The sequence below is a fragment of the Pollachius pollachius genome (genome assembly GCF_949987615.1).
Source record: "Pollachius pollachius genome assembly, chromosome: 4".
NCBI lineage: Eukaryota > Metazoa > Chordata > Actinopteri > Gadiformes > Gadidae > Pollachius > Pollachius pollachius.
Window position 1 is genome coordinate 15,304,044 of NC_136937.1, and position 27,214 is coordinate 15,331,257.

The 27,214-nt window shown below is 43.5% G+C and overlaps 2 protein-coding genes across 4 annotated transcripts; one reads left to right on the forward strand and one right to left on the reverse strand.

Moving 5' to 3' along the window:
- The first annotated feature begins 6,845 nt into the window (after positions 1–6,845).
- On the forward strand, positions 6,846–17,067 carry LOC307074552 (protein sidekick-2). 2 transcript variants are annotated; one of them, XM_079734738.1, is made up of 15 exons: positions 6,846–6,945; positions 7,249–7,281; positions 7,521–7,577; positions 7,671–7,800; positions 7,938–8,086; positions 8,203–8,836; positions 9,190–9,278; positions 9,359–9,563; positions 9,852–10,043; positions 10,148–10,279; positions 10,717–10,878; positions 11,225–11,383; positions 11,520–11,613; positions 15,993–16,074; positions 16,371–17,067. In XM_079734738.1, the coding sequence occupies exons 9-15, from the start codon at positions 9,998–10,000 to the stop codon at positions 16,692–16,694; spliced, it is 999 nt and encodes a 332-aa protein (XP_079590864.1). In that variant the 5' UTR covers positions 6,846–6,945; positions 7,249–7,281; positions 7,521–7,577; positions 7,671–7,800; positions 7,938–8,086; positions 8,203–8,836; positions 9,190–9,278; positions 9,359–9,563; positions 9,852–9,997; the 3' UTR covers positions 16,695–17,067. The 2 variants fall into 2 exon arrangements, with proteins under 2 accessions (XP_079590864.1, XP_079590865.1); XM_079734739.1 differs by having other exon boundaries at positions 11,225–11,368.
- A 191-nt stretch (positions 17,068–17,258) lies between these two features.
- Positions 17,259–27,214, reverse strand: srek1 (splicing regulatory glutamine/lysine-rich protein 1). Of its 2 annotated transcripts, none has more exons than XM_079734736.1 (12): positions 26,987–27,214; positions 26,696–26,829; positions 23,824–23,948; positions 23,030–23,173; positions 22,518–22,696; positions 22,050–22,180; positions 21,821–21,938; positions 21,264–21,365; positions 20,998–21,069; positions 20,538–20,597; positions 19,787–19,913; positions 17,259–19,545 (listed from the first exon to the last, which is right to left on the reverse strand). In XM_079734736.1, exons 1-12 carry the CDS (start codon positions 27,112–27,114, stop codon positions 19,432–19,434), a joined length of 1,434 nt encoding a protein of 477 aa, XP_079590862.1. In that variant the 5' UTR covers positions 27,115–27,214; the 3' UTR covers positions 17,259–19,431. The 2 variants fall into 2 exon arrangements, with proteins under 2 accessions (XP_079590862.1, XP_079590863.1); XM_079734737.1 differs by having other exon boundaries at positions 17,262–19,545; positions 19,796–19,913.

A 27,214-nucleotide genomic window follows, 5' to 3' on the forward strand; every position in this document is an offset into this window, starting at 1 on the left:
ACACGCGCACGCTGTGACCACGCCCACACAACAAGAGGCTGACCATACAAGAGGAAGACAGTTTGGGTGTAAACTGAGGGAGGGTCCTGATTTGTAGCGTTATCCCGGTCTAAAGCAATGCATTATTTCCGGTCTTTAATTTCGTATAAAGGTTGTACACCAGTTCACAAAACCCCGGATTGAGAAGCATGAGAATATGACAAGAATAACGGCAATGAAAAAGATAATGAATATGAAGTTTTGATGAACAATTTGACAAAGCAATATCCAAAAAATGTAACGGAAACAAAGGATTCAAACGAATATCCGTCTAGTGAAAGTCCCGCCCTCCCTCGACCCTATTTAACTGAAATTCTCTCTCTCTCTCTCTCTCTCTCTCTCTCTCTCCATAACGCGACTTTCAGCATTACGTTCCATACTTTCATTCCAGAGACGAGAACGCTAGGAACAAGTAAAGCAGTGGGGGATTGGCCCAAGCCTACTCCGTGAAATAGGTACAAATATGAATACATGTAAATATTGCATTGCAATTGACTGTGGTAGACTATTTACTCAGAACATGTGAATAATTGAAATGTATTGAGTTGGAAGTTATAGGAGCATAATATGCATACAATAATTATAATGTGCCTGCTATTCAAAATAAACATAGGAATTGATTTTTATATTATGTGTTAATTATTCACTTTATATATGTTCCTTCCACATTTTAACTTGTTTTAATGAAGGCTTATAATGTATGCAGGTCCACTGATATAGTGTCGTGGACAGTTCCATGGGGGTAGTTTGAATGGATGGATGTCATTTGAATAAAGCATTAAGTAATAATACAGGTAAGATGACTCTTGACCAACCACTCTTTAGTTAATGGTCTGCTCTCCTACTGGTTGTGATAGATGATGTTCATATGAATGCATTACATTATTTATGAGTACGTTAAACTCAATAAAAGTCTCAATGTCATTCAAAATGTTGACGCCTGGATAATAGATGAGCCTGCCCAGTGTTTGCAGTCAGCCATGTGGATTTGCCAATTGGCAAAACGCAGAGGTGCCAACATTCACTGGCTGAGTGCAGGGGTGGGCCAAAGAACACAGAACCAGGAGTTCTGATATGTTCATAAATGAAAGGCAATGTGAGCTGGCATGCAGAGCGCATATGTCTTTCCTCTTTCCATGCAAAACATTGCATGAAATATAGCATTGGAGGAATAGATGGATTTGAGTAGATTTTGCAAAGTGAATGTATCAATAAATCGTGTTCAAAATGACTGTGGGCAGAGAGACATTACTTGTTCTTAAATCACGACCAATCACTGAAAATCAGACCCGTGTCGAACCAAAAGTGATTGAAAATGGGATTTAAAATTGCCCAGTGATCTTAAATGTAAGAATAATGATGAATAATTACAAATAATGATTCAACCCCAAACTTGTACTGTGAGACACTATGCTGGCAGCCAATGAGAATCATGGCTTGAGGTTCTTCACGATGCTGCTCCAGTATCGGTCTATTCAATTACAATTATGGTTAGTCCAACCAAATTGTGGCCATTTTTTGTGTTTCTATAAATATTGTGTGTGTGTGTGTGTGTGTGTGTGTGTGTGTGTGTGTGTGTGTGTGTGTGTGTGTGTGTGTGTGTGTGTGTGTGTGTGTGGTGTGTGTTCCATGCCCAGGGGCGCTCTCTTTAAGAGATGGTTAACCCTCTGTTAAATAGACAAATCTACAATAGAGCTCTCTATCCTATGACCCTCACCTAGAGGATATTCAGATAGAACCGGAAATGCTATTCTGGTGGAAATCTGGGCTATTTCTAAATCCAACCTAACCTTGTAAAACACTAGCTCCACTTATAACGAAAAGCCTGTGGTACATGTATTCACAGTGTGAGGCGTGGGTTTGCTTGGCGGTCAACAGGCCATGTGGTTTGATTTCTCGATCTTCTCTTTATTACCCAAATATTTATGTACGCACAGGAATTTGACCTTGTTAAGGCGAACAAATTGAACACATTTACTATTTGACAGTGGTAATAATTTATAGACAGGACAATTTACAACCAACGGACACAAATGTGGAAACATCCCTCGAGTGCGGTCTTTTGCGGTCTGGTCTGCCTGTGAATCTTCGGCGGCCGGAGGTGTTTAAAGGAACATGATGTCAGATGGAGACGTGTTGGCTGAGTGCCCGCAGGCTTTTCTCTTCCTGCTATTCTTAGTGTCAGCGCAGGGTTGACTTAGTATCGACATTGACTCTACGGTGTCGTCTTGAACCCTGGCCCTTTCTTGTGTCATTGAGTGGACAAGGACAGGGTCACACAGGGGCTCGCCGTGTTGACCGCAGTGCATTTCCTTTCTAAGAGGCTACTTCACCTTGAATTACAGCTGACATCCCTTTGGGGAACATGGTCATTTTCTGCATGATCTTTGTCTGCCCACTCTGACAATGATGCCCATAGAAACTAAAAATCGACAAAAAAACTGATATTTAAGTGGTGGTGCCGGTGAGTATTTTAAGTGTAAAGTCAGACGTCACTTGGCGCAAAACAACGCAAACTCAAGTTTTCCTTGAGTTGACGCAGGCTGACTGTTGGGATTCTGGCACAGAACAGAGGCCTGTTCCAGAAAGTCCAATTTCAGAGATGTCTGAAAGAATCGTAGCGTAATTTACGATTAATGTTTTGTTACTGGGACAGCTCTTACGCACAGCCCGCTAGAAGGCGGGATATGTTTGTGAGTATGAGTGCATACAAGGCGACTATGCTTCTTGACCCATTTGCTTATCAGATAATGAGGGTATTGTTCTCCGGAGACAGACGCTCCCCCTGCCACCCCTATCCTGTACCCGGTTCTTGGGAAGAAACCGGCTACAAGGAGCTTGTCGAGACCGGAGCCGCTGTGGAAACGGCTCTAGCAGACGCTCAGGGAGCGTTTCCAGAAGTTGTGTAATGAGTGTGTGGGGCTGCATGACATTTGTACAATAGGATCGGAGGGAAGAGTGCCCTTCTGCCAAAGTAGGGAAAGAGGATGGACCTCACCCTCACCTTCCTGACGGACCAAATGTGTGTGTGTGGGGAGGCGGACATGTTTTAACCGTTTGAACGGAGTGCGACGACACAATGTTTTATTTGTTGTTTAACCTTTTTGCATTGCATGTTCCGGTGCATTATTTTGTCCTATTATTAAGTCCTACGAAGATTCCTGTGGGGAACTGTGTCATGCTAATATGAGAAGCTACTATTAGTTGGTGCTACAGTGGCGACATTTCTGAAGAGATTTAGCTAAATGAACATGGCACATGGTATATCTCCAGGTCCCATTTTAGTGTTTCTGGAGATGTGGAGTGAAGTCCTGTAGACGCGGATGAACATCCCACTTCAGGGTGAACCAGGCTAAAACTGGCTCCTGATTGGCTAGCTCCTTACTCTCATTTCTGTTCAACCTTAAAAGACTGCATTCACATATCAGGCCGTTCGGTCAATGCATGTTAGAAGAAGGCATTGTTTGCTTCTCTGCTATGGCCAAAAATGTTAAAATAAATAAAAATAAACCGGCCAAAAAATTGGACAATGGTGTATGAGACAGACACATATATAATACTAATATATATATAATCCCGAATAAAAACACTTGAACTGTTTACATTTTGTTTAAGGTAACCATTGGAACATAGCACATCAGACTGGTCTAGGACTGGACTGGCCTGTTTCATACCCCATTTCAATTTTTTTTAAACGTTTGGATAATAAATAAATGTCGCAAATGGAGAATAAAAACTGTCTTTGAGTGATTTATTGTGACAGGCACGTTTAAATTGGAGCAAAAGGTTCAAGGATCTAAAAAAACAGACCGACCACAAGATGGCAATGTTTGTTTAAATAATTAATGCGGCCTACTTGATATTCATTTAGTTTGAACAAGTAGCAAAGCATTGCTGAGAAAAAGCTAAATCACTACCGCCTACTGGAAGATGTCTTCACTCATGCGCCGGGGATGTTAATGCAAATCTCACTGGGTCAGATGCATTTGCATGTAGAACGAAAACAAAATGTGAGTATCTCAGCATTTCTCTGCGTCTTCTCTATTCACCGACCTCAGTCCACGCACGTCCATGGCGGTCAGCGTTTGGCCTACATGCACGTAAACGCGCAGTTGCACTCTCTGTGCGGCCGTGACGTCATTTCTCGTTCAGAATCTATAAATGAGGCTGCATGGAGTCCATGACCGACCTATAGCGTTAACCTCAATCATCCAACACATGACTGACCTTATTCATGGCAATTGTAGTTGACATGAAGTCGACCTATAATTGTCACAGAGAGGTCAACTGCTTAGTTTTAATTGCTGGTACAAGTAGGCCTACTGTTCGTCTGTTGAATTATTGTTGAACCAACATAGGTTTTGTCTTGCCGTTATTAAAGATTATGATCAATCGAACAAAGGAATGAACCACCCCGTTTTTACTTTGAACTGCATGAAAACCAAAATGCAATCTAGCACAACCCCGATCTCAGAGAAAGATAAACACGAAGGTAAGCACGTGCAAAGATGGCAAAAATCCCCATTTCCGTCCGTTATTACTCAGCACCGTCATCATTTCTATGATATATATATAATATCAGAAGTTATATTAGATGTAGTCAAAATTGTATTCACTACGGCACACATGTATTGTTTCTATTTGTTTTTAGGAGAGGTTAGGTTGTCAACATGTTTTATTTATGTTATATACATTTTATTTTGATTATATATATATATATATATATATACATATATACATATATATATAACAAAATCTGTTATATATATAAAACACAAACATATATATATATATATATATATATATATATATATATATATATATATATATATAAAATTGAAATTATTATAATATATGTATATATTTAATAATATAATCATAATATTGGATTTATGCGAGGAGCTATATACCTATATATTATATATATTTATATTTAGCTCCTCGCATAAATCTATCTATTAATGGGGAGGATCTGTTGGAAACAGTTTAGTAAGTTGAGTAGGCCTACTGAAGTCCCTGAAGTGTGAAGGCTTCTTCCTGTGTGCTGACGGTCAGCCGTGTCCCCCGCCGCGTGTTCCTGGCAGCAACACACCAGGGGAATTAAATTAACCAAGCACAGGCTATGTTGGGCTCGCAAAAAAAAGAACCTCTGAAGTTCCACCCTATAGGACTAACTTTCGAGGAAGTCCTTGATTAAAGGGATGTCCCCTCGGTTATTATGCGGTTGAGAACAAGTCAAATCGCGATGTTTTTGTAAATGCTAACATTGAGCGTTGAGTTGGTGCCTCTTCTTCACCAGCTGGTGAATGTTTCCATTATATTAGGGCTGAGGACTCAGTCACTCAGTGCACTTGTCAATATTATGCATTAAACAAGTGGTTCTCAACCTTTTTTGAGCAATCGCCCCCCCTGACCTTACACTGATCCTCTGGCTCCTCCCCCCCCCCCCCCCCCCAATAAAAAAAAATACATTAACGAACGACCCCACACACACTTGTGTTTTATTGCTTTTTGCGGTGGTCACCAATAGCAATGAATGCCCTCTAAGTCGGTTTTGGTGAAAAATATATAAATAAATATTGATGAATATTCATGACATCCACTGTCCATCACTGTAATAAACCCAATTAAACTTCCAGAGAGACACAGGAGAGGGAGAGAGAGAGAGACACACACACACAGGAGAGACAGAGAGACACAGGAGACAGACAGACAGACAGACAGACAGACAGACAGACAGACAGACAGACAGACAGACAGACGATTGAACATTCATTCACCGGCACTCCCGCCGTGCCCCGTGAACGAATGAATGAATGGCCCGGGAACCGTGGGCCCCGCGGCCCGGGAACCACGGGCACCGTGAGCCCGGCCACGGCACTCCCACGTCTCCCGCCGTGCCCCATGAATGGCCCGGGAACTGCGGGCACCGTGACAGCGGCCCGGGAAACGCGGGCACGGCACTCCCGCGTCTCCCGCAACCCCCGCCGTGCCCCGTCGATGAATGAATGGCCCGGGAACCACGGGGACCGTGACAGCGGCCCGGGTAACGCGGACACCGCAGCCCGGGAACCACGGGCACCGCGGCCCGGGCAACGCGGGCACCGCGAAATCAGATCACGCCCAGAGGCCAAATTAGGCCTATATATTTTCTATTTGAAATGCAACGGTCTTTTCGAGGAGACTACGCCCAGAACACCTGTAACTTAACAACAGCGAGAGGAAGGAGGAAAACGGGCTGAAACAAAATGTGTTATTTTTTTCTTTCTATCGGCCATGTTTGATTGTGTTGTGTTGGCTATTGAACTGTTAACCAGAGAACTTGGGTTATGTTTATCAGCGTTACTATAGAGATCATGACGATAGCTGATGTAAAAGGAGTCCGGGCGTGTGCAAGACTGTCTGTATGACCACTGTTACACTGCGCATAGACAGTAAAAAGTAGCTGAGACGGTAGAGGGGTTAGAAACCAATAAATGGAAATAGGCAATTTATTTCAGGTAGCCTATTTTTTCACCCAAAAATTTTGAAAACCATGAAAGTTTAAAATCCCCCCCCAAAAAGGAAAAAATAATCACGTTCCCAGCACCCCCCTAGGTTGTGCGAACGGCCCCGTTGAGAAACCATGCATTAAACCATGACCCAGCAGAGACCCAGCCTCCTTTTGTAGACTGACAGGCGACAACTCCTTTTCCGTCAAGCATAATGATAAATGTCATTGACGTCGTAGGAGTAGTCATTCATCTTTGATTTACTCAGAGGGGTTTTTATCAGTATGATCTTATGTTTTTGCCAGTGCGTTTCCGGTTAAATAAGAGCAAACCCATTGACGGAGATTATGACTTTTGTTTAAACGACTGAAGGGAACAATGAGTTTGGGCCGTCAATTGTTTTATTTCATGTTTGGTAAGTTGCTTTGACATTTTTATCACTACTGCATACATGTTGTTTCCTATTTGTTTTTATTTGTAGGCTTTTGTTTTTAGTAGAGGTTATCAATAGGTTGTAAACATGTTTTATATTTGTGTATATATATATATATATATATATATATGTGTGTGTGTGTGTGTGTGTGTGTGTGTGTGTGTGTGTGTGTGTGTGTGTGTGTGTGTGTGTGTGTGTGTCAATATTTGCATTATAATTTGAAATGTTAATAAGTTACGTTTACTAGTAGAATTTCCGAACCAATATCACATTTTTTTTATTAAGGCATGGCTATTATCTACTTTCCACAAACTCAAGGTAAGCTTCTTAAACTATGTACTCATGACCTTTATATTTTTGACTTTTTCCTTTTCACTGAACAGTTCAACATCCCACTTCTGAGTTACTCGTCATTTAGAATCATCCAAAATCACATCTGTTAATGCATAGGCCTTCATCTTGTAAAGTGAAACAGATTGAATGAATCATTATTCATTCATTATATTAAAGGAGTCTTGACTTGTGGGGTTAACACAATGCATGTACCTTTAAATTAGGGGACTTTTCATTAAAGCATCAACCTTCCAGTTATGAACTCGGTGTGACTAATCAGGGTAATGTATAGCCTATGTTTATCTATATCCCTTGAGCACAAAGGCCCAACAGTTCACAACCACGTGTGCTACAGCGATGCGTGTCTGTTTCAGATGGACTCAAATTCGAGTGCTTTGGTAAAAACGTTAAAAGACATTTTTTTGAATGGTATTGCCCGTTGACATCTCTGAAGAATTCATCAGAAAAATCATATGATGGAAAAGTTGTCATCAAACAAGACAAGTGAGTATAAAGTATAACAATTTATAAACACATTCATACCATTAGAATGCTCAATGAACATGCAATAGAGCCTTTTTTACCATAGGTGTCTCTGAGGCTCATCTAAGCAACAGCTTGTGTATCTATGACCTAAACAGGATTACAAATTGGCAAAAGTACAACAAAGATGACAAGCAGATTTATCTCAAAGTTGAAAATATATTCAAAAAGAAAAACATCACCGTTGATGTTTTGGATGAGAACAACCGTACAAGGGCTTCGTTTAGAGGTGTTCCGATACAACTGAGTAAGTTCACGCCAAACGTTGTGCTTATTGTTGATGGACTTTGTATAAATCTTTCTATTTGGTTGCATGAAAATACATATTTGAAAATCCGTCTTTTCACATTTTGTCAATTGTAGTTCTTTGTAATCCACCTAAGAATGTAAGCTTTCTTCGTCTTTCGGGAAGACTCATGGTGAATTTGACGTGGAGGACGGAGGATGAGAGACATATTAAAAAATATGATCTGAGATATAGAGTGCTCAACAGTGTGTTTTGGAACGAGGTAGGTAACACACATTAGTGTATACGAGTCACATTAGTACACAATTTTTACTTACCAATTTCTGCTAAACATTTTCTGCTAGTGATTTAGCTGATGCAGGGCCTTTGTGAGACATGTCATTGGTGAGCAGGTAGGCATCTCGTCATCTGAAAACCGTTTAAAAAATAATTGGTGCCTTCCTTCGGGAACCCCCAGACATTTCCTTCTACAGATGGGAATCATCATATAACCGTTGTGTATGCTGAGCTAAATGTCAGTAAAACAAGCCACACAGTGACATTCTCTTTGAATTGCATTATCATGGTGTTGATCTGACCTCGTGACTTCTCCCTGCCTCCCACATTGTGTGTAGTCCCAGTCTACCGAAAGGAACAAGGGTTCAGTGGAGCATCTCGACCCCTCGCTCTCCTACGAGGTGAAGATACGGTGCAGCCCAATCGACGGCTGCCCAAAGTGCTCCTGGAGTCCCTCCTACCGCCTCCCACCAGGTGAGTGGTGCAGTCCGTCCGTGGTGGAATACCGGATTCTGATTGGTCAATGAAGTTCCAAGGGTGTGCATTCTTTTGACTATTTCATAATCAATGTGCTGACAACCAAATCCGGCATTAACCACAAAGGACAAGTAGAACCATTAACTAGATGTTTCCAAGGCAACGTAAAAACAATACGGCCCGACACGTAAATGAAAGGAGCAGACTCATGGAAAAGTACACCAGCAAAACTGGTGTACATCTGACTGGACCAACACCATAATTACCATAATGGACACAGTGAAAGGTGCATTGTGCATGTCATTCACAAAGAAGGTATGAAACAACAAACCAGATGTTTTCTCTTTCAGAATTAACCGTCCCGCCCGTGATTCTGAACGTAGAAGACGTCGATGTTGCAGGACAAAATGGCTGCCGTCTTCTCCTTATACGTTGGAATGTTAGTGATCGTTATTAAAAACAATGTAACCATGACGATGATACTACGATGTGACAATAAAGGGTGCGTGCCTTGGTCAGTATCCCTCCAGAGAGCTGGTGAAAGGCTACAGCGTGAAGGTGGAGAAGGCCTCTGGCGAGCGTCCCAGCGAGTGTATCCTCACCGACCAACATGAGTTGAGGCTGATTGTGTCTTACTCCGCCTTCCAGCTGCAAATCACCGCCTCTAACGAGGCTAGCACATCCCCCGCAGCCCACCGGACTGTACACGCACGCAGAAACAGGGGTAGGAGGGACTTGCCAGCTGTGCTGTATGAATACATTGTAATCATATTAAGATTTTTTTTAAGATTAGATAGATTAGTAGTTTGTAGATTAGTCCCGGTTAGATTAGTAGTAAGGGTCGTGGCCCCGACACGGCCAGGGCGCTCACAACCCCCAGCCAAAGGGCTCCGGGTCCACTCCCCAGCCTACCTGTAGTAGACACCCTTGGGCAAGACACCTAGCTGCTCCTTAATGACTTCAAAGTGACAGTATCCAATGACATTTTAAATTTTGGTGTTTTCTTTCCCAGTGTCGGACGGTGCAGGCGGGAGGCTGAACATCACATTCCACAGTAGCACGTCCTTCACTCTGTCCTGGAGTGACTCGGAGGCTCTGAACCAAACCGTCTGCTACTCCATCGAACTGAGCAGCCGTGGGCATAAAACACAGAATTGCATGTTTTACGAACAAAAAAAATCCCACAAATGCAAAGATTTAAAGGGTTTGTAAAAAAACAAAAAAAAACAAAATTATATATATATTTGAATATTATATATGCATTTCTCTGTTGTGTTGAACCATCCATGTGTCCGTTTGAAAACGTAGAGCCGTTGGAGCCCTATCAGATGTATGACATCCTGCTGCATACCAGGCCTAACAAAGACACCTGCAACATTGTACACATCAACAACAGTGAGAGCACCTACGGGAGCCTGCAGGCCTACTTCAGAGAGGGAAGTCAGTGCACTTATGTTACTTCTACAAATATGGTCACCCTTACTTTGATGTTGACGATGACAAAATCAATAGATCACATGTCCTTTATCCATGAATTGTCTGTTCCTATATCTCCACAAATCATCTTCAAGATGTGAGATGTAAGATTTAAGAGATACTTTTTGAGTGTAATTTGTTTGAAATGGCGCATCCATCCGTCAGCTATGAGTGAAAGAAATGCTCTGTCAGATGATCTGTTTCTGGCTGACTGTCGCTGCTCTCGGCTCATTTTTGAACAATCAGGGCTTCTCTTCCCTGATTGCCTAGATGAATACATCTTCACACACACACACACACACACACACACACACACACACACACACACACACACACACACACACACACACACACACACACACACACACTTTTAAGTGACTAAATTCTTGGGGGTCTCTCAGCTCCTGCCAGCGCTCCGACCAACATCTTTAGCTCCAACGTGACCCTGACTTCCATGGTCCTTACCTGGAGGCCCGTCCCAGTGGAGGATCTCAAGGGACACCTCCTGGGGTACACCCTCCACTACAAGGAGACTGGTGAACCACACACCAGCCCACCCAGAAGTAAACACGCATCCTCATCACCTGACCAATTAACTCTAACATTTGCATGACGACATGGCTTGTTATGGAGAATAAACATTGACAATTTGGTATATCCAAGTAAACCCGGTACACTTATACAGTCTTGCCACTGAACGAAAAAGCACAGTACAAACAGTTTTTAGACGGCCCACGGCAGTTGGAAACCCACTTTGAACCAACCGTCCTCTCTGGATCTAGAGGTCTCCACCTTGTATTTTTAGCAGCGTTTCAGTTCCTCATTCGGGGGGGGTGTTAATTTGTATGTGTCGCACAATGTTCCACTTGGGTTTTTTGTACACATTGTATGCATTTGTTTGTTTTACAGACACAACGGTGGATCCCACAGTAGTCTCACATGAGCTGGTGGATCTTAAAAGTGGTACAATGTACATGGTTCAAATAGCAGCATTCACCTCCGCAGGAGCGGGGGTGAAAAGTATTGAAAGCTACTTTGATACCAGTTTTCAAGGTACCAATGCAAAACGTACGCACCAAACTAAGAGATTTATCAATTACCACAAACGTATTAGATCCAATCTTTATGTGCATGGAGAAATCGAGATTAATGTGTCCCAATAGCCAACAGAATCAGTAAAATAACACTTCTATCCCCTCTCTAGGCCTCCCTTCTCTTCATGAAGCCGTCAAGAACTCCCTGATAACGTGTTCTGTGTTGATATGCATCATCCTGTTAGGCTTGCCACTGTTACAAAGGTACAAGAAGCATCACAACAATCCGGCTAAGAAAGGAGTGTAGTTATCCTCTGGTTGCTGTAGGCAAGATTCAAGACGGTTATTTGAACCAAAAGGCATAGCTATCCGTCAATAATTTTTAGTGAGTGAAAAGTGCTGAGAATATCTGTCCTGGTTTACTGTGCTCCACTGTCTCACGCTGCTGGTATGAAATTCTTGCCCTGGTTGCAGCTTTCACTACACAGCAGCAGAAGTTGGTTGGGCTTGAAGTGCCGAGACAGCTTGTACACAACCCAAACCCTGTCTGGGCTCATGTGGTATGAGACTGTAACCCATTACCTGGAAGACAAAAGGATAGGGAAGAGGACTAACAAACCAACTCCAAAACTCCAGAAACCAGAAATGGTGGAAGGTTGGGCTTGCAAAACTCGCAAAATCCTACATGCTACAGAAACGTAGATGAAAACTAAAAAAATCCCAAAGTCCTGGAAAGGAAGACTCTTCAGCGTCCCAAGCTAAAGAAAAAATGACGACGAAAACCGCAAGGAGACCGTGCGTCCGAAGCTTCTTCTGACCCCTAGACGACCAACCACCATAGCAACATGGAACATCAGGACCATGTATGCAGGAGGAACAGCAGTGATAGCGGAGGAGATGAGGAGGTACAATCTATCTCTCCTTGGTCTGGGTGAAACCAGACGGCTTCAGACAGGGCACGTCAAGCGGGCGAGCGGAGAGTCCATACTGTACCCCGGGCACCCAGATGACTCTGCACCACCTACAGAGGGAGTAGCATTCATGCTTTCCAAAGAAGCACAGAGGGCCCTTATCACCTGGGAACCCATCAACTCAAGGATCATCACAGCCAGATTCCATACTACACACAAGAAAATAAACCTCCAGGTAGTACAATGCTACGCCCCCACCAACGACGCAGCCGATGAAACCAAGGATTACTTTTACAACCGACGATACCACATACTCCAGGCCAAGAAAGAAAAGGACATAATAATCCTGATGGGAGACATGAATGCCAAGATAGGAGGATACAAAAATGGCTACAAACTGGCTATGGGAAGACATGGACTAGGATCCATCAACGAAAATGGAGAAACATGTGGAGCGGCTTGTGCAGACAATAACTTGTTCATCGGTGGGTCCATTTTCCCATACAAGGATATCCATAAAGCAACTTGGGTTTCTGCTGACCATACCACATTGGTGGATTACAAACCGCATTCATTGCTGGATGTCAGAGTTAGAAGAGGAGCTGATGCTGGATCTGACCATCACCTGGTTACAGCAAGGATCCAGCTGAAACTGAAACGCATGAAATCCAGCCAAGGAAGAGTCAAATTCAATGCACAGCAATTTCAGGATATAGGCATATCGGAACTCTACCAAGTCACATTACACAACCGGTTCCAAGCACTACAATTACTACAACACCAGGAAGCAGAAACCCCAACATCACTGGAGGAAACGTGGAAAAGTCTGAAAAGCATTTGGAAAGAGATAAGCAAAGAAGCGGTAGGGAGAAGGAAAACAAAAATCAAACCCTGGCTATCCACCGAAACGATTGTGAATGTGAGCGAGAGAAGGAGGAAGGACGAGGTACTAAACAGAAGTGAAACAAGAGCAACAAAGGCAACAGCGCAGAAGGAATATCTAGCAGCAAACAAGTGAAAAAAAGTGTCAGAAGAGACAAAAATAAGTACATTGAGGATCTAGCACAACAGGCAGAGGACGCAGCAGGAAAGAACAACTTCAAGGAACACTACCTTACAACAAAAAAGCTCACAGGCAAGTTCAAACAAACTCAACCACACATTAAAAACACTCCTCACAACCAAGGAAGACCAACTAAAGAGGTGGATGGATCACTTTAGAGTACTGCTTAACAGACACCCCCCTCAAATAACAGCAGAGATTCCACCAGCCGCAAACCTGTTGGAGATAAACTGCAACCCCCTGTGGCAACCCCAGTGGTCGGGGGCTGGGTTTCCCAATAAAGGACGGACTGCTCAGGGGAATAAGGAAAATCAAAAATCAACTAAGGTGACTTCCGCTATGGAGAAAAGGGGGCGGGTAGGGTCTCCGGCCAGGCCCGTCTTGGTGTCCGGCGTGGATGCTGCTTCCGGCGTCCTTCCGCTATTCCTGGGGGAAAGTATTCCATGAGTTAGGGCAACAGCATGTCGGTCTCACCTCTGCGTCTCTCTCCCTTGACTGCCGTGTGCTCGGCCTTTAATACCCTCCTGCCGCCGCCTTCCCCCAGGTGATCTCACTCCCCCTGATCGTCTGTGCCTGCTTGATTGCTGGGCGGTTACAGCCGTGTTGAAAGGGATGTATCTCCCTTGCACTACTTGTCCATGGAGGGGGCGCTGTTCCGTGCGTTGACTATTTTCCTCCCAGTCCGCCGGCGTGGGGTTGCCACACCCCCCACCAAGACTGAAATCAAGTAGGCCATCAAGGCCCTGAGAGGAGGCGAGGCAGAGGGGCCGGATGAGATACCAGCCGAAGCCCTCAAGGAAGACATCGAAACCTCCACCAACATGCTTCACCATCTCATGCAAATCATCTGGGAGGAAGAAAATGTCCCGCCAGATTGGAGAGATGGCAACATTATAAAGATTCCAAAGAAAGGGGACCTCACGGAGTGTAAACACTACAGAGGAATAATGCTGCTTTCAACACCAAAGAAGGTGCTCTACCGCATTATACTCGAGAGAATCCAGAAGGCTGTGGATGAGAAACTGAGGGAAAACCAGGTCGGCTTCAGGAACAATAGATCCTGTGGAGACCAAATAGTCACCCTCAGGATTATCATCGAACAATCCATCGACTGGAACTCCCCTGTCTTAGTAAATTTCATAGACTTTGAAACGGCTTTTGACAGTGTGGATCGGGAGATGCTGTGGAAATTTATGGGGCACTATGGCATCCCACCAAAGTTCATCAGCATCATCAAGAACACTTACCATGGGATGCAATGTCAAGTTCTCCATAAAGGATGCGTATCAGAGGCCTTTGAGGTCCTGACTGGGGTGTGGCAGGGATGCTTGCTTTCACCTTCCTCTTCCTCCTCTGCATAGACTGGACTATGAAACAGGTAACCAACAACAGCCGAACCGGCATACAGTGGAGCCTGACCGAACAGCTAGAGGATATGGATTTTGCTGATGATTTGGCACTACTTGCACGCACCCACCAACAGATGCAGGAGAAATCACACAAACTAGAGATAACTGCTGCTTCGCTCTGGCTCACAATCAACTCATCAAAAACCAAAGTAATGCGAATCAACAACAAGAAGAACACACAAATAACCATGGATCACAACCAGCTAGAGGATGTAAACAGTTGCACATACCTTGGGAGTGTAATTAATATAGAAGTTGGATCGGAGGAGGATGCCAAAGCCAAAATTGGGAAAGTGAGGACAACATTTAACATCCTAAATAAAATCTGGAAAACAGAAAACATATCACTCAAGACCAAACTAAAAATCTTCAACTCAAATGTCAAATCCACTCTACTTTACGGATCCAAAACCTGGAAGACAACCACCAACATACTCAACAAACAACAGACATTTAGCAACCGCTGTCTACGACGCCTCCTGGGAATCTACTGGCCCAACACCATCGCAAATGCCAACCTTTGGGAACTCACCAAACAAGAACCAATAGAGACCCAAATCAGGAGGAGAAAATGGAAATGGATAGGCCACACACTCAGAAGAAAAAACAAATCAATTATAAAGCAGGCCCTAAAATGGAACCTACAAGGAAGAGGGGAAGACCTAGAGCCACCTGGAGAAGAACAACAGAGCAGGAGATGAAGACGAAAGGGCTGACATGGCAACAACTGGATTGGAAGGTACAAGACCGAAGAGGATGGAGGGGTTTCATCGATGGCCTATTTTCCCTAGGGAACTTAAAGGCCTAACTAACTAACTTACTGTGCTCCGGCTCCTCAATGAGCCAATTAAGATTTAAAACAACTCCTGGCTAATTTCTGACCAATCATTGAAGCGATGCCCTGATTGGTCAGAAATTAGCCAAGAGTGGTCTTAATTCTTAATTGGCTCATACAGACACCGGAGTACAGTGAACCAGAACAGATTATCTGCACATTCTCAGCCCATTACAGAGCATCGCTTCAAAGATTGGTTCGGGGAATCCTTTTAAATGAACTGTAGGGAGGAGCAGCAGAGAGGGAGGCGATGGTTGGTTTCAAAGTTCAGCCCTCTTCCCCATTGTTCTGCCTGCTATGAAACTCCAGATTCTTACCTATAGCACCTTTGAATCTTTAACAAATGTAAGTGTAGCATCAACATGTGTTCAGAAAAAGTAGGTGAATTTAAAACAAAACTTTGAAATATAACTTTTTTTTTTCAGGGCAAAGAGGTCGTTTTGGCCAAATGTACCAAACCCAGGTACCAGCTATGCAATCCAGAGAATGGTTAGGTCCTATGACCTGGTAAGCTGTTATTTGGTCAAAAAATAGCAGATTTGACAAGACTCACCTGTCAAATAACACTGCATTGGTTTCAGCTTATAGTTTTAAGACGGACAACACCTTCCATTTGTTAATATCATGAATTGGAGATTATTTTGGGGTTTTGTCAAAAACATGAATTACATGAACTTGACACTTTGCTAAAGAACAACTTGATGTTCTTATTTCCTACACACTAATTCACAAAAACCTAAAGCAGACCCTTTATACGTTCAGTGCCCTTAATGAATGGGTCATCATGTGGTTTGGTCCCTCAGGTGCCGCTGAAGCTGACCAGCCTCCGGGAGGAATGTGACACGTGTACCCTCCACCTGCACCTCCCGGATCCGCCGCTGGGCCTTCAGTACACCGGGCTCCAGGGCAGCGGACAGCCACTCGGGAACCCCCCCCGCTGTGAGGAACCGCCACGACGAGACGCCAGTGACGACTCGACCGCCGACACATTATCCGACGACGAGAGAACCACGACCCCGGACGCGCTCCAGAGTGACCTGGAGAGCGCTCCCGGTAAGGGGCCCAGCGACTACACCACCATGGAGCTGTTTCAGCAGGGCATGCCTCCACCACCACCGGCCACGTAGGCCTTCGCGGAGAGGAGATGAACAAGACTGTACATGGGAACGGATCGGACTACGCCCGGTAATCTAGCCAGTGTCCGATGGAGATCGACGCTCTGTAGACTGGATCGATTGTTCTAGTGTTTTGAACCACAAACAAATGGGTAAAATCGATTTCATAGCTGAGATCTAGCATAGTAGGGTGACAATGGAAGCACTGGGGATTTGACCTTTTTCTATCGTTCAAATAAACGTAGGCCAATCATCTGCAAAGAGCATGACTTTCACACCAATACATTTGCAACCTGGCCGCTAATGGCACCGATAGGAGGACCACAAACTGAAACGGCAAAATTCCAATTCTGGAAGGATTGAGCGTGTGGATGGGTATAATTCTTTAAGACGCTAAAAATAAAGTAGACACTTCAATAATAGTAGAAGAGGAACCAGCATACAGAAGAGCTTGAGCACATTTGTTTCCTTAAGATATTAGCCAGGGGATGTGTCAAGGAGACGCTGTGTGTTCAGCAGATTATCTGAATGAAAAAGCCTGTATTTTTTATTTTTATTGGGGTGGACATTTGAACAAGACACAACCAGGGAGGATCAACAGCATACATCCAAGCTTTTCATAAACATCATAAAAAACCTCCCCGCTTGAATCAGGAAGTGTAATTCTTCATCTTAGGAATTAGCCAAGATTGTTTTTAAATACTTGAATACAACATTATAAAAAAATACAATTTGTATTATGTTCATTTGTTTTGTATTTCAGATATCTTACACCAAACATTTGTCTGTTTGGCAAACCTCTGGTATGTTACCAACGTTTAGATGTTTCATTCCTTAAATTGTTTCGCAAACCTATACTTTTAACCGACATTAAGCTTTGAACTTTGTTGTTAGACAATAGCAGAAACCTTTCACCGTTAAATTTCTCAACACTGGATTTATTCACACAAATAATCCGCACTAGCACAAACATTTGAACCTGCAAAAAACACAACAAAATATTCACAATCAGCTATATTCTTTTTTATGTCGAAGACAATTTTACTCACAAATGTATTGTAACTTCAACACCTAATTTACGAATCTTAGTTTGCCAAAATAAATTGAGTATGGACTTTTAGGTAATTATTCAGTGTTTTGTACAATCTTAGTCTAGGCACTTTTCAGTTGTCTTTGCTTGCAATACGTTTTTTCCAATTTTACTACAGCCAATGTTTGACCCAATGTCCATAGCACTGGTTTTAATGTACAAACTGCCAAGTGATATTTTATGCCGCCTACGTCAACCAATTTACGTGTGGAAAATTATAGAAATGTTGACATAACATTTAGTTTCACACCTCCTGATATGCACATTTCCGAAATATGAATATAGCACCAAAGTAAACAGCAACAAAATAGGAAAAGTCAAATATATATGCAATATATGTTTTACTAGGGAGTGAAAAATACATTTGACCACATATATAACAACATACATAAGAATGTTCTTTATCTGATGTTGTGGAGCTTTAAGAAACAAACCAAATTGGCAAAATAAGTCAAACATTTCTTCTGATTGCTTATAATTAAAGTAATATATATCAACCCGTTTGCTGCATCACAAAAAGGTGAGCGACACAAAAATAAAGGGCATACTGTACAGATCCTGTGGCTGTGATAGACTGCACGAGGCATGTGATGAATGTATCCTTCACACAACAGACAGGGCTAATTCCCCCGGGCACCATAAAAAGCATCTGTGTCCTCCTGATGTTGTACCTCATACATTATTAAACCTGGCCCATACATAAACACTACCTAGTCACTGTACACGAAATGGTCAGAATAATACAATCCAAGTAATAAAAAATAAAAAAAGGACCTATTTATTTCCTATGAGACAACATCGGAAGCAAAATGAGATGCGTTGCCAAGATCGTTCATTTCTACTCCTCAGTGGTCTCTGAATATCGTGTTTATTTTTAGATTCAAACATTTGTTTTATTGCTTAAGAGGATTATCAGTATGTGCCAGTTACATACAGGGTGGGCTGTTCTTTTTAAAATCAAGTCAATACAGGCTCTGTATGTTAGCGAGGTAAGCATGGCATGTCCCATCCCTAGTGGTGAAGCAAGGGGTTCTACACAGTTGCACAAAAGGGGGGAGCTTTTGGACGATTATTCAGATTTCTCTTCTATGACTCCCTTTTTTTCTTTCTTTTGTTAGTTAGTAGACTTGTAATTAAAAATTATTAAATATAAATCTTTGTTTACGGTTAACTCACTAAATCTGACCATTTGTCCCAAATGGATGGTACGATAGCTGGATTCATAAAGGTTCCACGTTCTGTCAACTGATTCTGATATCAAAATACTGTTCAGTAAAATAAAATCGACAATAAAGATTGATTTCCTTTCAGTTAAATAACTAAATTGCTTGTCACTGACAGATGGACACATCTATGAAATCGATATCCTTGTTTGGTGACATCGGTACCACAAAACTGTATTTGTGTAGTGCCAGTACGAAATTGAATAAAAAACTAAAAGCAAACAACCAGATGATGATTCAACTAATACAACGCTGCGTCTTAAAAATGGGCGACTGACATGTGTGACACTACCACAACTACGTGTGAGTTTTGTCGTGTGCGAATACGAATCTCAACACACTTTTATTTAATATAGCCACTGTTAACCAAAAAGAAGAACTCTGGTCTCCTACTTGGTGCTGAACCTACGGATGCGCGCTCCTCGCCCAGAGTCTCTCAGCGGCCATTTTGTTGAGTACAGGGGGAGGCCATGTCCTCGCTGGCTGATCCGGAGCCTTCTCTGTCACTCTCACAGTCTTCCTTTGCTTCCCGTTCAACGTCCTTTTGCACCTTCAATGTCAAATTAAATCAAAACAAGTAAGCGAGCGGACGAATATATTTTACAGAAGACATGACTTATTACGCCCCTTTATTTATTTATTTTCCATATTCTGTCTTCATTTTAAGTATTCATTTGAATATATTTTTGTTCCCGAGTACTTTTCGACGAAGGCTGGACATTTTGGCGTAGACTATAACTAGCTTAATGTTACAGATGCTTAAAGTGTAACAACTGGAGCTCTGGGACCACCTTGGTTACCTTGACGGGCCTGGCCTTTCGGTTCCGGTCTTGGTCCTTGTGACTCCTCTTACGGGACAAAGAGCGCTCCTTCCGCTCCCTGCTGCGCTCCCTCCTCCGCCCTCCCCTCTTCACCCTGCTGGAGTTAGAGGAGAAACGGTCACTGAGAGCCGGCCATCTTTTCCTTCCTCACAAAAGCCGATGATGGGAGACATCGTCATCATACAGCAACATAAGCTTTTTGTTCCATAACAGTCTACAGGGATATTTGAAAATGACTAGCAATGTTAGATTGATGAAGACTAGAGTTTGAATTATATTGTATTTACATATATGAAGGGATATATGATTATTGTACCTATGGCTTATTGTAGCTATGTACAATAATATTTACAGTCATATTATATATATATATATATATATATATATATATTTATGGTCATTTCTTTCAATTAATTAATTAATTTTTTAGATGAATTGATTTAGAGTAATATTGACAAAGTCATTATATATTTGTGTTGTTGATCTATATTATGCATTGATCTCTTGAAATCAGCCAAACAGGGAACCCTCTCTTTATAATAAATATTTTCCACAAACTTTACAACACTTTTGCATATACTATTCCTTTAATCAAAAATGAGGTACAAAGCCCTGGTCATTGCATCACATTGGTTTCTATGATTAATAAATTGACTCAAAGGGTTTGAGCCCAGCTCCACGGCTGTCTGTACATGAGCCTTCAGACCCCTGCTAAGCTTACCTCGGCTTCTGTTGGAAAGTTTGATGACTGTTGGCGCCTCTATGGGAGGCTGCAGTGTTTCTGCATGAGTGAAACAAATTGTCATTCCTCCACTCTAGATCCCTAACACAGTTGCTACATTTGGGGCTTTTGAGACTAATACCGCACTACGCACAGCCTCCACCAGTCTTCTCAGTAGGAACATTTTGTTTATGATGACATAAGATTATCAGCATTTTGCATTTTTGGACCTGAAAGAGGAAGCTGCCGTTTCCCAATGACTAAGGGACTAATCAGGACCAGTGGAGGGTGGATTGATGGATTGATTTAAAAGAGGACCCGCTATAGGACCCCTACAGGCAGTTGCTGACTTTGGGTTTGAAGCCAGAACCCTGTGGCTGGGAGTCATACTGACCCCCTGACTACTGGCTGCCCCCCAGCGGTATGCTCTAGGCAGGGGGCAGTGAGGTGCTGGGCTCACCTCTGGGGGGAGGGAGACCTGGCCGTCCTCCTGGGGCTCCTGCAGCGCTCCCTACTGCGTCTCCTGTGGCCCCTGGAGGGGATCATACGTGTTATTATACGTCACATGTTGCCATAGGAATCATACGCTTTATTACACGTTAGCAGTGTAAGAAATGGCATTTTCTTTCCGTTGTTTATGATATACGAATTTGCAACATTTAACAAAGAAAAACAGACATGGCTGAGTGGTAGTCATCGTGAGCACATACACACAGCCACACACACCTGGAGTGGCTTCGGCTCCGTCGTTTGTCCCGGGAGCGTGAGCGCCTCTTGTGGACGCCGCGAGGACTGCCCCTTGGCATGGGCGCCTGAGAGGGCTTGGTCCTGCAACCCAGAGAGACGCCGTTATTTAACCGTCACAACACACTAGGGGTTAAAGCTGCTTTAGGTACAATTCAATGGTTTTAAAAAGGGAACAGGAAGAGAGCAAGATTCTGTAACCAAACCACCAATGACAGCCCCACCCTCTCTGCACCCTCCCTCCATACGTTCTCCACCAGTAAAACGTTTTACATTTTATGCACCTATGATTGACAGGCCGGATGGACTCCCCGAACCAATCAGGGACGAGATGCCTTGTTTGTTCAGAAATGAGCCAGCAGGGGCAGTCAACTAATGACGGATATTCTCGCAGCACAGTTCACTCACCAATAGCTGACAAGGTTTATAACAAGCTAAATCTCAAAAAATATGGCCCCTTTAACATAACGCGGAGGATGAAGCCTTACGAGGTGGCCGAGGCCAAACGAGGAGGCCGAGGCCTAACCACTTGTTCCCACCTGTGTCTCGAGCGCGACCTCTTCTTGTGCGTCTTCGAGCGTGAGGGAGAGCGCGTCCGCGAGCGGGAACGCCGCGGCCGTCGGGACCGACTGGCAGAGCGCGGCTTTTCCTCCTCTCCTACAGAAAACAACAAAGGAAGCCCACACATTGAGTGGAAGAAGACTAACGAAGAATGGGCAGGGATGCACGGTTGAGCCAATGGGACTAGGGCTTGGGGGGAGTGCGTACCGGGCTCTATGGCGAGGGCAATGGTGGACTGGGCCTCCCTCACGCGCTTCATCACGCTCTCCAGCTCCTTGGCGGCGGCCTGGGCCGTCAGCTCCGGGGGCTTCACGATGGCGTTGTTGGAATGGTTGATCCTGGAAGACAAAGGATGAAGAGAACCATGCTAGTTAAACGTTTAGTGTTCACGCTGCAAACGAAGGCAAACCATTTGGGTCCACATAAATCATCGTAGCATTAATATAAAACAGAATGACGATTCTATTTGTTTCATAAATGTTGCATTGCTAACTGAACTAAATTAGACTGATAATTCAGCATCAGCGTAGCATTTTTCCTCCATACAAACATATTAGTAAAACCATTAATCCTTTAGAAAGAAATGAAGAAAGCCTGTTCATGATTAAATACAATTTGTTATTACTGTTGCCGATAAGCGATAATGATAATTATATGTTAATAAAGATCCCATACTTGAGCGGTCTGTCTCCGAACATGACGCCGTTGAAGGTGAGCGCTCTGGACACAGAGTTCTGGTCCAGGAACTCCACGAAGGCGAAGCGTGTGGGCTGGGTCTCGTCCCCCGCCATGCGCACAAACTTCACGTCTCCCACTTGCTTGAAGAACTCCAAGAGCTGGTCAGCCGTGGTGGTCTGTAGCACACCAAAACAACACGTTACATAAAAAAATGCATGGCATGTTAAGTCAAATCTCTGTGGTCTACCCACAGACAAACTGTAAATCAGTGTAAATATAGTTAACATGAATGACCTAAAGGTAATTAAGAGTTCGAATAACCTGTATTGACTTGACCCACCTTCGGAGATACTATTGGCTGTTGTGCATATTTAGACGACCCTTGCCTTGTTGTACGCACTTCAATGCACAAAATGGCAGACAGCTATGTATATTCCATAAAACAAACGGACCCTGAGCTCAGGAGTGAAATCCCTGAGGAATCGGGACACGGTGTCTGAAGGCCCCACCTGTGAGTTGAGGTTGCCCACGTAGACAGTCCTGCGGATCTCGTCGATCTTGGAGGGGTCCACGTTCCCCATGAGCGGGGGGGGCTGGGTGCTCAGCGAGGGGGAGAGCTCCGCAGGGGGCCGGCTCAGCACCGGGAGGTTCAGCTGCAGTAGCCCAGGGAAACACAAGCGTATACACGCTGCTATATACATACACACGTCTTGAATATGAGCCATTAGAAGCCCTTCATCACCCAGGATGTATGCTTGGAGAAGGTCCGTTTTTAGTATTTATCCGGTCTACAGAAACTAATTTCCGTTCTCTTCCTATGAGCTGTGAAATTGATCAATCCCCGGTGGATAACAATACATTTTCTTGTGGAGTATTTCATTAGCCAATCAGGACATAAAGTAACACGGACAGATATCCCTCCATCAGAAGTCTCTCTCTCTCTCTCTCTCTCTCTCTCTCTCTCTCTCTCTCTCTCTCTCTCTCTCTCTCTCTCTCTCTCTCTCTCTCTCTCTCTCTCTCTCTCTCTCTCTCTCTCTCTCTCTCTCTCTCTCTCTCTCTCTCTCTCTCTCTCTCTCTCTCTCAAACCCATGTAAACCCTCCATTTGAAGCACGCCGGGAAGTCCCCGCCCTGCATCTCCCCCAGAAGCCACGTTTTGTGCATCCACTTTAGCGGTTGTAATACCATTTACAAAATAGAAATACAGATCCAACTTAAAACACACAGACGCATGCAAGCCAAGAGCATTTGTGAAACTATTTTACAAATATGAATCACAAAAAAGTAAATAAGTTGGGAGCTTACGCTGTGAACGGGCGAGGGCGTGGGGATGGGGATGGGCAGCAGGCCTGCGCCCGGGAGGATGGCGGACGCCGGGGGGGCGGCCGGGGCCAGTAGGGACAAGGCCTTGGCCTCTTCCGGGATCCTCCCTGTCAAGGGGCAGAGGCAGCGGTTAGCGGGGGTCCCTGGAGTGGGGGGGGACTGTTGTCTGCTCTATCATCCACACTACCCACCCAACACTGTGCTCTAGAGCGAAAGGGAGCGTTAAAAACAAAATGTCCTCTTTATCTCATCCGTCTAAAGCCTGTCCTAGTGTCTTACGAGTGAAGACGGAGCATCGTAGCTCAATCGCTGTGGTGGACTAGACTTTAAAACAAGCAATCTGCTCAGGCAGTCATAAATATGATCGTGAATGTCAACAATCTAAACAGATTTTTTTCTCACAAAATGAAAAAAGAAACAGATTATCTTTTTTGTTGTTTCTTTTCATAGACTGAAAAAACGAAGGAGAAAATAATATGCAGATAATGAGTCAACACTTTGATGTATGGGGTCACCTGTACTGGAAACATATTGGTCATGAACCGTACGATATCAAGCATGGATGCGTTTCCTGGGGGGCGTTCGTTTTCGCAGTGTCGGAAAGTTGTGCAAGACACAAGACAACCCCATTGGCTGCGTCACTAATAGCACACAGGACATCAAATACAGAGAAGAACAACAACTTTAAGAATTGTATGAGACGTTAGCCAAGACTTTTTTCTGCCAAAGAACATCGGATTAGAAATTCTTCTCAAATCAAATGGTTAATATTGCTGTTATCGTTTTCCCCGCTCAGTAGAGCTGGAGGACGCAAGGCCACGTTTTTAGTTATTGTGGCCATTACCGTTAATAAAAACTACTAATCGTTACTGAGAGAAAAATAAAAAAAAAGGCTACACTTGGATTTAAAGACACAGCGTACGATAAGAGTCACCGGTACTAAACACAAACGCCATGTCTAAACACAACAGCTACCTGAGTCTTTCCAGTATAGGGAAATATCCTCAATAAACAATACAAACCAACAATGAATGCCTGTGACACGTCTATACTCGTATGTATATATATATATATATATATATATATATATATATATATATATATATATATATATATATATATATATATATATATATATATATATATATATATATATATATATATATATATATATATATATATATAGAGAGAGAGAGAGAGATATAGTAAATATATATGTGAGAAGAATAGTGTTTAAGTAGCTTCTGAACAGCGACACTTGATAAAGCTATATCAAACGTGGCTGCGTTGAAACACACAAACAGCAGATATGTTTACGGAGCAGTTTAAAACAAAATCCAACAACAAAGTGCAACAGTACGTTCTATAGGTTGTAGTTGGGTCTCTGTCATTTACCCTGACTACACCTACAACTACATCGGCAAGGAGGAGAGAGAAAAGAGTGTTAAGTGACAGCCATCTTCGGGGGAATGGGGGCCCGCATCGCTGCGCTGAACCCAGCTCAACCACACACAAGTTGCAGCTGTAGAGGTGGAGAGAAGGGGTATGGGGGGAGGGGGGATGGACGGAAATGAAAAAACAAAATAAACCAAAAAATACCAATTATATATATAGATATATATTTATAGAAAAAGTAAAAAACAAAGCTAGAGGTTCTTGGTAGAGACAGCAGAGTGGACAACATGGGAATAGAATGAAAGGAAGGAAATAAAAAAATAAAGAAAATAAAAACAAAAAAGAGACAAGGTGTCCATCTTGGAATGCTCAGCGGCCTTGTCTCCTGGTCACATTTTCCCCCATGAAGGCTTGGTTGGCCCACTCGGGGATTGTGGCTTGGAAAACAATGCCTGATTCAGGCTAGTGAAGTGTACCAGCCGGGGCCACTCTAGTCATCTGATATGCACACATAATCACACAGAAAAAAACATACAAAACCAAATTAATAAACTCAGTAGCCATCGGGCCACCAAGTCAGGATGACAAAGAGCAATTTGCGTTGCGCTACTATCATGACGCTACGGTAACACACGGGAGGAACAGCGGCACCACAGGGGGTTGGGGGGGGGGGGGGATTACATCAAAAAAGGAAGAAAGGATCAGGAGTTAGGCTATCCGAGTTGCCGTCCTGATGGTTTTATATTTTTTTGTTTTTTGACTGATCACCGTGCAAAAAACAGAAGTCACGATGAAAAGGCATAAGTACACTCTGATCAAAAAAAGGAAAGCAGATTTTATCCCCAAAAAAGATTTCATAAAACCAGTGCCACGTTGCTACGTCTCGATTGCCCAATTCTAAGTAGGAAATACCTATATGTCAGATGCTGTGTAAAACCTTGGAGAAGCAAATACCTTGGAAAGTGCACTACTCATGAAAACACATGCAAATAGCCATTTGTGTCAGTACAATCCAGTGCATAATTGTGATTTACATTGATTTTCATGATAGTATAGGTGTGTGTGTGTGTGTGATTGTTTGTGTTTGCGTGTGTGATTGTTAGTGTCAATATGTTAGTATAGACAAGTGTATGATTGTGAGTGTGTTGGTGAGTGAAAATGTAAGAATATACTAGCTTGTGTGTGTCTGTTTGCATAGACTAGTGTGTGTGTGTGTGTTTGTGTGTGTTTGTGTGTGTGTGTGTGTGTGTGTGTAAGGAGAGGGTGGGGGGGGGGGGGGGGGGCTGAGGGGAGCAGCGAGAAAGACAGCAAGAGAATTAACCAGAATTTGTAAACGACCGTTTGTAAACGATTTGCATGTCTGGACTGAGGTAAAAAAAAAAAAAAAACACAAACCACATAATCTATTTAGACCCAATCTTATGACACAGTGTGGGAGCGAAAGATGATCCGCACTCACCTTCCGCACACGGGACCACTATGAGCGCCCTGTCAATGAGGACGGTGTTGGTGAGATGCTGCGCCACGCCGACACTGGACGGCTCCCGGTACTTGATGTAACACACTTTGGACGAGAACGCGATCGGCGCGTTGCTGTAAATGAAACAAGACACACACACACACACGTTTAAAAGCCCCTTCACGGTCATCCCTATGTTTTGTTTGTAAGCATTATGGACGACTTTAAAAAAGGCCCCAGATAGATCCCCGCCGTTGCTGTGGCTGGCGAGCCCGCGTCGGGTGCACTTACTCCGGGGGGTAGAGCCGCAGCTCCTCGATGTCCCCCAGGAAGCCGAACAGAGTGGCCATCTGCTCGCTGCTCACGGCCGACGACAGGTTGGTGACCTGGACAACGGTAGTTCCCGGTATTCCGTTCATTCTGGCGGTGTTCAAATATAATACCCGTGTTTATTTATACGCGGTATTCGTGCAGGGAATACCTCAGGGTAACCACCATAGTCAGTAGTGTACTATTGAC

What these genes read in the sequence shown, in the direction of transcription:
- LOC307074552 (XM_079734738.1), top strand. Translation starts at nt 9,998, where the DNA reads ATGTTTTACGAACAAAAAAAATCCCACAAATGCAAAGATTTAAAGG. An exon ending in GGCCTACTTCAGAGAGGGAA is followed by an intron (nt 10,280 to 10,716) that starts GTCAGTGCACTT and finishes GGGGTCTCTCAG; the next exon opens with CTCCTGCCAGCGCTCCGACC. An exon ending in TGGTTAGGTCCTATGACCTG is followed by an intron (nt 16,075 to 16,370) that starts GTAAGCTGTTAT and finishes TTGGTCCCTCAG; the next exon opens with GTGCCGCTGAAGCTGACCAG.
- srek1 (XM_079734736.1), bottom strand. Translation starts at nt 27,114, where the DNA reads ATGAACGGAATACCGGGAACTACCGTTGTCCAGGTCACCAACCTGTCG. An exon ending in CGGAGCCGAAGCCACTCCAG is followed by an intron (nt 21,070 to 21,263) that starts GTGTGTGTGGCT and finishes GATCCCCTCCAG; the next exon opens with GGGCCACAGGAGACGCAGTA. An exon ending in AGGTCTCCCTCCCCCCAGAG is followed by an intron (nt 20,598 to 20,997) that starts GTGAGCCCAGCA and finishes TCACTCATGCAG; the next exon opens with AAACACTGCAGCCTCCCATA.